Here is a 9,805-nt window from a genome sequence, read left to right as displayed (position 1 = left end):
CTTGCGGTTCTTCTCGCTGTCCTTGAGCTTGACGTAGTACTGCTGCAATCCGTGCAGCGTGAGCTTGGTCTCGTCGTCCACGAACACCTCCATGGGCTACAACGGGAGGAGGCGGAGGAGTGAGCAGGGCTTACTTCGGATGAGGAAAACCTCCAGGGGGCCTGCTAGATCCCAGCCTCAGTAAAAACTCTAAGTTCACAGGCTCCCCATGTGTGTCGGGAGGCGGCACCCCCGTGAGTCACCTGTCCCCGCCCCACTCACATCCTGCATGAACTTGCGGCAGACGGGCCGGATCTCCTTGCTCAGGGTGGCGCTGAACATCATGCACTGCTTCTCGTGCGGCGTCAGGCGGAAGATCTCTTGCACATCCCGCCGCATGTCTAGGGGAGGGAGGGGAAGAGGGGGGTTGGGCATCAGTGCCCACCAGGCCAGGCCCCCACCCGGGCCCAGACCCCACCCCACCATAGCCAGGGAGCCGCTGGCACCGTGACAGTGGTGTGAGACCAAGTGGAGGGAAGGGCGAGTCCCAAGGTGCCTGAGGGGCTGGACTCGGGCAAAGCGCAGGCGAGGAAGGAGCTGCGGTCACTTACACGCAGCCCGCGCAGAGCAGCCGTGCCAGTGCGCCTGGTGCCCCGCTTCAGGGGGGGGAGCCTGAGGCAGAGACAGCTGCTGGGGCCAGAGCTGCAGCCCAACCCTGACACAAGCCCATCTCTAACACCACGGCTGTAGGTGACACCACTAGTGGGGACAACGTATGTGTGCAACCCTGTCTGGCTTGGGCGCAGAAAGCAGCACGCCACATTGGCACTCCCGAGTCTTCCTTCAAGGCAGCCCAACGTGCTGCCGTCCTCTTCCCTCCCACCCCTGCACCTCCCCTGGGAAACCTCCTGCGGGGCCCCGAGCTGCGGCGACACCAAGCCCTCACCTAGCTGGTCAAGCATCTTGTCGCACTCGTCCAGCACAAAATGCTTCACGTTCCTCAGGTTGAGGCTCCTGTTGCGCACCAGCGCCAGGATGCGGCCGGGGGTCCCCACCACGACGTGCGGGCAGTTCTTCTTCAGCACCTCCTCGTCCTTCTTGATGGAGAGCCCGCCGAAGAACACAGACACCTACAGGGCCACAGGGAGGAAGTCACTGCAGCCCCTCCAGGCTGACATCTGGCCCCCGAGGATGCCCACCCATCCGACCCGGCTGAGAGCAGGCCAGGGCTGCGGGTGCCCCAGAAAGAGCAGCCTCGAGGTAGGGGCAGCACCGGCCTCAGGGACCATGCATAATTCAGCAGGCTTTTAAGGAGCATTAAGCCACCACAAACCTCAAAGGCAGCCCTGCAGCCAAGTTTAGTTAGTAAAGGCCAGCCGGGCCACAGCTGAGGCTGCCCGCTGCAGACGACCGAGGGGCGCCCGGCCCAGTCCTGGGGGCTCACCTTGACGCTGGGCATGTACTTGGAGAACCGCTCATACTCCTTGCTGATCTGGAAGGCCAGCTCCCGCGTGTGGCACATGACCAGGACCGTCACCTGTGGGGTGGGAGGAGAAAGAGCTTGAAGGGAAGGCCCTGAACTACCCAGCATGCCCTGTCCTTCCTGGCCCACACTGTTTGGGTCTTGCCCACGCAGGGACCTCCTACCACTCCCACCAGCACCCCCATTCTCCCTGCCCCCCAATCCTCACTTGTACCCTCTCCTAGCTCCTGAGGCCCATCTCCCACCCAGAGGGACACCCCACCCAAAGAGGCCCAGCCTAGCCCAGGTGACCTGGGAAGTTGCTCTCAGGGGCCCACCCCCTCTCTGAAAGCCTGCTAACAACCCAGAAGTGCTCTCTGCTCAGCAAATCCAGGGCCTTTCCACTGGGTGGGTCCCCAGGGGGTGGGGGGAGAGCAGGCTGTCCCTACCTGTCCGTTGACAGGCTCAATCTGCTGCAGGGTGGCCAGCACGAACACTGCCGTCTTGCCCATGCCCGACTTGGCTTGGCACAGGATGTCCATGCCCAAGATGGCCTGAGGAATGCACTCGTGCTGGACTGGAGGAGGAAAAGAACATGAGTGGCCAGACAGTGGGGGACACTCTGCGCAGGCTCCTCACTGGCTGGCCGAGGAACCTGGGGCGAGAGCAGGCCCTGTGGTGTCACAAACAACTGTGGGTCGAGGCTGTCTGTCGGAGGTCATTTACGGGGTCCCAGCACACCCCCAGCCCCACCCAGAGGGCAGAGCCGGTCTTGGGGAGCAGGCCCTGGCAGGGCGGGGAGCATCCGTACCCTCAGAAGGATGCTCAAAGCCACAGTCCACGATGGCCCTGAGCAGCTCAGGCTTCAGCAGAAAGTCCCGGAAGCCAGAGCTGTGGATGGACACGTAGGAGCCCTTGACGTCTTTCTTGGGGGGAACCGGGGTGCTCTCTGGCGGGGCTTGGGGCTCTTCATCTTCCTCGTAATCCAGAAGCTCGTTTTCCACATCCTGTTCCGCCATGGTGCTAAAGACTGAGCAGAAGGGGTGGAGGGCTGTGAGAGGAGCCGGCAAGGGGACACGTCCTGGGGTGGGGAGGGAGGCACGGTGCCGCTGCTGGCGGTCTGGGCCCAGGGGTCCCCGTGCCATCTTGACCTTTCCCTCAACCTCCATCGTCTCTCTACCTGCACAGCAGCCTGTCCCACCCCTGGCCCCTCATGAAACACGCATCAATGAGCCTAGGGGGCCTTAGGTCACCAACTACATGGTTTGTGGTCCAAACCCGCCCTGCAGTGCCAGTGGGAAAGGCCCAGTGATCCACATGGGGCAATTATCCCTGTAATCCTTGCAGTCGGCACTGTTTCTCAGCTGCTACAACACACACCACCAGGTGGACACGTGGTCCCACTCACACAGAGACACCCCCACAAGAGAAGTGTTCTGAGTGAGCCCTTGTACCCCCTCACTCAACGTCAGCCCACCTCTGCTCTCCTTCCTCAGCCCCACAGGGCCTCTCAGGCGCCCCGCCCCCCTGCACGAGAGCAGCCCCTCCCCAGCACTCCCTGGAGACCTCAGGCTGGGGGGACTGCCTGTGAACAGGCTGCTGTGGGGGCCCATGGAGGGCAGGCACTGGAGAGTGGTGCCTGCCCAGCAATTTGTGGTTGGCACCCGGGAATAATTATGTGCTCTCATGAATAGGCCTCCCATTGGGCCCAGGCCAATAAAAAGCAAGCCGCCGCCGAGAGAGTAAATGGAATTAATACAAAGGACTCACCACCTCGCATCAATTGGAGGGAGCGCCCACAGGGACCTGAACCTGAAGCCGGTCTTCCTCCACGTTCCCCGGCCGGGCCTGGCCCCGCTTAAAGAGACACAAGAGCAGCCGCAGCAGAGGTGCCCTGGGCCCAGTGTTGGATCCCGACCTCTCTGTAGGACTTCCTCTGGTCCCCCCACGCACTCCCTAGACTTATTTCTGCACTGACCACTCCCATGGCCTACCTATGGGCACTCTCTCCTCCCGACTCCACGCCAAGCAGCTGTCTCCACCACATTTACTCAGAACAAATCGGCTTCTCCCCAGGTCCTGAATAGTAACTGGTTCTCTCTACCACACCCAACCCACCCTTCACCCCCACCTCACTGGCTCCCGCCTCCTTTGCGTCACTGGGTTGTAATTCACACACCTTCATTGTGAATACTCGGGGTTTGTTCTTTTTTAAACAACAATCAAATTCATTGCCATTGGGTCAATGCCAACGCACAGCTACCCTACAGCACAAGGCAGAACTGCTCCTGTGAGTTTCTGAGGCTGTAGCTCTTTACCACAGGAGAAAGCCTCATCTTTCACCCACGGAGCGGGCTGGCTGTTTTGAACTGCTGACCTTGCAGATCACAGCCCAACATGCAACCACTGCGTCACCAGGGCTCCTCCATTGTGAATGTGGCCTTCTGAGGACTGGGTGGGAGGGACTAAGCAAGTATGAGGTGCTTGCAGCCCACCTGGGGGGTCAGACTAACAAAAAACCACTCACTGCCTTCAATTCTGACTCATAGCTATCCTGTAAGACACAGTAGAACTGCCCCTGTGGAGACGGTGGGGAAGGCAAAGCCTGTCTCTCTCCTGCAGAGCTGCTGGGCGTTTCGAACTGCCGACCGTCCGCCTAGCAGCTCAGCTCCTAATCACCACGCCTGTGGGCTTCCTTGGGGGGCTGAAAAACTTGCTAATGTCAATCCCGTGCGTGGGGTTGAAAGGCTAGTCGGTCCGATGCACAGCCCCGCCCCCCACTCCTGTGCACAACAGAAGTCCTGTGCCACCCTGGCAGCTGCTTCTCTGTCCCCATGTCTGAGCCCACGGTGCCGCCCATGTCAGTCCACATGCCCGATGGCCTTCTTCCTTTTCACGGCCTTGCCACTTTACCCAGCGTGGTGTCCCTCCTTAAGGACTGGTCTCTCTGGACAACGTGTTGAGACAAGGTAAGGTACTAGGAGGAGGGCACCAAACCCAACCCAAACCCACCGCTACCGAGTGGATGCCAATGTGGAGTGACTCCATCTAAGGTTCCAGGCCTCGCCGCTCTTCTGTGGAGCAGCTGGTGTCTGCAGCGCCAACCTTGGGGCAAGCAGCGCCACCAGGGGCGCTATGTTTTGATTGGTGCCACTGGGTTGGCGCCAACTCAGAAGCAGCCCACGTACCAGAGCAGACACTGGCCGTCACAGGTGCTGTCTGAGCCTCTTGTTTTGCCACAGGCACTGAATCAACCCAGTGGCTTGGTTGGTGGGTTTGAACCATCGACCTCTCGATTAGCCAAGTCCAGAGCACCACCAGGAGTGAGACCATGTAAACAAGCGACTTGGAGCCCTAAACACGGGGCCGGGTCTGTTTTGTCATCTCGGTGGCATGAAGAGGGACCTCACAACCACTGCGAGAGAAGAGCCAGGAAGGGAGTGGGTCCGTTATACCCAGGATTCCTGTGCTGGGAGCTTCCTTCAAACGGGAGACAGGGCTGCGACACCGGAGAGGGTGAGAGATGGCGACAAGTGGCAGCAGGGAAGAACTAGGAGACCCACAGGAGACAGCGTGCCAGAGAGGAGCTGAGGCTGCAGGACCCAGAGGCGTGTGCAGAAAGCACTGCTGGCTGTCTTGACCCAAAAACTACATACTGAGTCACTGTCTGATCCGAAATTACATACATGTAATGTTACTTCCCTACGGACCCCATCATTGAGAATACTGTGTGACCAGGGCAATGAATCTCGAACCCAGCAAAGGAAAGAGTGACAGAAGAGGGAACTCACTGCCATCCAGTCAGTTCTAAATCAGAGCGGCCCTACATGGCAAAGGAGAGCTGCCCCGGCGGGTCTCCCAGCTGCATGTCTTTATGGAAGCACAAAGCACCGTCTTTCTCCCTAGGTGTTAAAACTGTTTTTTTTGTTTTCTGAATTTCTTTTTTAAAGGTTGGAGTAGTCAAACCTGATCTCTGCCTTATCAGAATCAGCCGTAGGCTCTTGATCCTAGCTCTTCTCCCTTGGCCCCCGGTAGAATTAGTCAGAGGCCAGACACCACGCCCATGTCATTTCTACGACTTCTAGGATGTGTGCAACCATTAGCTGTGTATTTAGAACATTTCATCAGACCCTGAGCTACCCACCCCCACCCCACCCCACCCCACCCTTTCATCTCCCCAACCCCTGGCAACTGTTAAGCCAACTCTGTCTCTTGTCTATGTATCTGCCCATTTGAGACTTTTCCCATCAGTAGGACGTGGTATATGCTATATGGTCCTGAGTCAGGCCTCTTTCACTGAGCACACCTGCGTCAAGCTTCATCCACACAGACCACCGTTCCTCTCGGTGACTGAGCAACTCCACTGACTGGTGGCACCAAGGTCTGCTTCTTGGCACATAGGCCGCCCATGACCCCTAGTTTGTGATAGAAGCTCCCCTTCCCTGGCCTCCAGCTTCTACATCACTCTCTCCCACAGCAGTCAGAGGGAACCCAGTCCTATTCACAATCCCCTACCCACCTATGGCTCCCACTGTGCTCAGAGCAGGCCCGCCCCACCAGGCATGGCCTATCACACCCTAAGATGACCTGACATCCCACAACCCTCTGGTCTCATCTTCTGTTTGACCCTCTCACTAGCCTCTGCGCCTTGTCACTCCTTGTTCCTCCACTTACACGTTGTCCTCAGGAAGGGTCTTTCCTCAAGGCACCAACTCCCCAAAGCACACAAAGTCCATCTGACAATGTCATCTCAGTCATTCTCACCGGTCCTTACTGGACTAGCTATTTGGTGGCCTATCACACAGCAGGGAGGCACTCACTAAGCAAGGACTGCATGAATGGAGCTAGAAGCACAGCAGTGTTCTTCTGGGGCTTTATAAAAGCCCACACGCCCATTACTACAGATCCCTGAAAGGCAACATCTGATAGTTCCCTGAGGATCTCAACTAGCCAAACCAGAAAGGATTCATCATCACCCCACCCCCACCCACTCCTGGCAGCAGGGAAAGCCAGGAAGGGCCAGTTGGAAAAGTACCAAACTTTTGGGGATAACTGTTGGAAGTCCAGACAGAAGACCAAGGCGGTGGTAATTTAGTTTCTTAATGTACAACAGGGATTCCCTGATGAGATTCTGAGTTGAAAGGCTCAACCGGGATCAGAACAAAATGGGAGGACGGGAGAGGAGGGTCTCCCACCCCACCCTGTCCCTGAGAGATAAGCAACTGGGTAAACCAGGCAGTGGGGGTGTGGAGGGCTTTAAATCCACTCTGGATGGCCCAAGGGCAAAGAATCATCTGGACTTCAAACCTGGGGGGAAACAGATGGTACACTTGGGAATGAATCAGAGGCCAAATGAAGTTCTCACGGTTTTCAGTGGGAGCCTGAATTTAAGCTGCTGGGCTGGAGGCACAAAACTGTCCCGAAGTGGCTAGACAAGCTCCAAAGCTCAAAGCAAATTAAATTAGGAGATGGACTTAGCAGGCCCTCTGGAGGGGGTAAACGTGGAAGGTGACACTGGAGCATTGACAACCCAAACACTGATGCGTGAACGCAGGGGCACCCATTGGCTCTAAATGAGGCTTCCTACCCCAGCGTTTGTTCCTTTTAGCCTTTTATTTCCCGGCGATCATCTTTATCCCCGCTAAACCTCTGGAACCCCGAATCTCTCAAAAGAGGAACATGAACAGAACCGGGGAAAGAGGGGTCCCTGGAATACCCAGAGGACCCTCTTGTCTCCAAAGTACGGCTTCTCTCATTGCCGCCCTAGCTCCCAGCATCGGCCCCGGGGTCCTTGCCAACCGTCCAGGCCTTTCTAGAGCTCGGTTCCGACCACAAACAGACGGGTTCGGACTGAGGCCGGACTTGGCCGGCTGGAGGCCTTGACAACCGCTCCCGGAAGCGGCCCCCAAGACCTGCACGCCAACGGCCAGCCCAGTCCTCGCGCATGCGCCCCTGCGCCCAACGGCCGCAGCGCGAACCGGACGCCCCAACGCCCTCTCGCCCCGCTCCGGACTTGCGCCTCCCCTCACCCCTGCCCTCCTCAGTGTTTCTCCTCACCGTCTCGCCCGGAGGTTTGGTAGCTCCGCGCCGCAGCCCCGCGACCTGGTCCTGCTCAGCTGGTTCTCAGTTCCCCTCCGCGTGCTGCGAGGAGAACCGACCGACTCGGTTTACCAACTGTGCGCGCCACCACGAGCTACCGCGCTTCCTGCCTCCCGCGGGCCCTGCCGTTTCGTTCACTGGCCCATCGACTTGTCACTCAAGAGAGGCGGCGGCGGTGATTGGTTAATGTGAGAGGCTCCCGTAGGCTATTGGTAGATAAAGGCAAGAGGGCGGTGCCCAAGACTCGGGTTAATTGGCCAATCTAAAGGAAGAAACGCCCTGGGTGGGCGTGGCTGAAGTAGGCACCACCCACGAGGTAATGTGGGCTAGGATTCGCGGGCGGCGGGTGACGTCACGCTTAGTACTGGCAATGGACGAATGCTTAGCCTGTGGCTGTTGCCCACGCTTATCAAATGTGGCCTTTCTGTTGGACACCGAAGCCAGGACCCTGAGTGAGCGTCAATCCGCAGCCTCCTCATCCTCCACGGTAGCGGCTCTGAAAGGGCTCCGAGGAGGATTGGGAGTTTGGAATGAGTCCGGCGTGCAGAGGACATTTTGCTCCCCCAATGGGGCAAAGGGTCCCTTGAAGGTGTGGGAGTTCAGAGAATTGCTCATTTCGTAACAGTTATTTTGTGTTGAGAGTGATGATGTCTAGTCTCGACGCAAAAACCAGCCGTTACATTACAAAGCTTCTCCGTATGTTCATTTCCCCCAGCTTTTTGCTTTTTAAGTACCTATAGTAGTAAATAGCCGAGCCCTAGTGGCGTCGTTGATATACGTTGGGCTGCTAACCGCAAGATCAGAAGTTTGAAACCACTAGGTGCTCTGGGAGAGAACAGGGCTTTCCACGCCTGTAAAGCGTTCGGCTCGGAAACTCATGGGGTCGCTGTGAATCAGAGTCGACGGGATGGCAGTGAGTGCGTGAGATGGTAAACACGACTCACCGTCAGGAGGAGGTTTTTACTCATCATGGCACTATAGGACAGAGTACAACTGCCCCGTGAGGTTCCTTTGTTTCTTTGTCCTCAGGTGGGGTTGGAGCAAGACCCGTGGTTAGCTGCCCAATGCGTAACCGACAGTGCCACCAGATACAGTAAAGGAACAGAGCAATGAATTTTGGCAATTGTCACCAAAATGCCACCCACCCCGTTGAGGATGCACGTTCCCCTAATCCCAGAAAATGCCCTGGTGTCCCTTTAAGTTAACCACACGCATGTCCCAGACAACTACCACGTAGGTTTCCATCGACATAAATGAGTTTTGTCGCTTCTTGAATTTCATATCAATGGGATCGTGTAGATTGCCTTTTGAGTCGGTGTCGACTCAGTGGCCGCGAGTTTGCTTGCTTGTTTGGTCTTTGGTGCAGCACCATACCTCGGAGATCCGCGCAGGTGGCTGAGTGGCACCAGCGTTTCTCTGTCTTTGCCGTGTGATCGTTCATTGTGTGGCTGTGCCAACACATAGTTTCTCCATTCACCTGTGCATGGGCATTCGGTTGTTTCAAGAGTTGGGCCATTATTAATCAAGGACCTGTCCTTGTGGAAAAGGTCTTTCTGTGAACACACGTTCTTTTGCTAGAGCAAATACCTATGAGTAGAATGGTGGGCCACGGTGTCTTCGTGATCAGCTTTTGTGGTAGACCCGGACAGTTTTCCAGAGGGGTGGTTCCACTGGACACGCCCACTCCCACGCTGAAAGGAGCCCTGGTGGTGCAATTGTTAAGCACTCACCCGCTAACCAAAAAGTCTGTGGTTCCAATCTGCCCAGCAGCTCTTTGGGAGAAAAGACTAGAATTAGCTACTATAAAGACTGCAGCCTGGGAAACCCTAGAGAAACCCTCCTCTGTCTCTCTGGGTCCATACAAAGATTCAACAGCGCCCAACAACAAATGACCCTGTGGAAGCCCCAGTTACTCCCAATCCTTACCCACGCCAAGTACTATCAGCCTCTCCTCGAATTTGTATTGACTGCATGTGGGCCAGCAGGTGATACATGACCAGCTTGAGCCACCTGGCAGTCTCCCTAAGCTACTTCCTCCATCTTCCAGACAAGTTCCAGCATTTCAAGCCTCATTCGTTGTAAGCTACCTTGGGTCCTGGCTCCAACTGGCAAATGTTCAAAGTTGAACCTAAGAACCATCACTTCTCAAGGAGGGGACACCAGTCAACTCAAGCCAATCAAAAAGGAAGGCTTAACAAACATAAAGTAGCAATTACATGTCATAAGTGCCCCATAACACTCCGAGAGCACTAGCTGGGTGTCCAG

The 9,805-nt window shown here is 56.7% G+C and overlaps 1 protein-coding gene across 1 annotated transcript in view; it reads right to left on the bottom strand.

Moving 5' to 3' along the window:
- The window catches only part of DDX39A (DExD-box helicase 39A), a 4,621-nt gene extending 838 nt beyond the window's left edge, over window positions 1-3,783 (bottom strand). Inside the window, exons 1-7 of the mRNA XM_004715572.2 lie at window positions 3,212-3,783; window positions 2,253-2,471; window positions 1,891-2,018; window positions 1,424-1,516; window positions 926-1,109; window positions 262-380; window positions 6-96 (exon numbers count right to left, since the gene is read on the bottom strand). Of these exons, the coding sequence (XP_004715629.2) occupies window positions 6-96; window positions 262-380; window positions 926-1,109; window positions 1,424-1,516; window positions 1,891-2,018; window positions 2,253-2,471; window positions 3,212-3,221 (844 nt within the window). The 5' untranslated portion in view covers window positions 3,222-3,783. The remainder of the gene's footprint in view (window positions 1-5; window positions 97-261; window positions 381-925; window positions 1,110-1,423; window positions 1,517-1,890; window positions 2,019-2,252; window positions 2,472-3,211) is intronic.
- Window positions 3,784-9,805: the final 6,022 nt, after the last annotated feature.

This window comes from Echinops telfairi, unplaced genomic scaffold, assembly GCF_000313985.2.
Source record: "Echinops telfairi isolate 266 unplaced genomic scaffold, ASM31398v2 ScPeMD7_30;HRSCAF=105, whole genome shotgun sequence".
NCBI lineage: Eukaryota > Metazoa > Chordata > Mammalia > Afrosoricida > Tenrecidae > Echinops > Echinops telfairi.
This window is presented reverse-complemented; position numbering and strand designations above follow the sequence as displayed.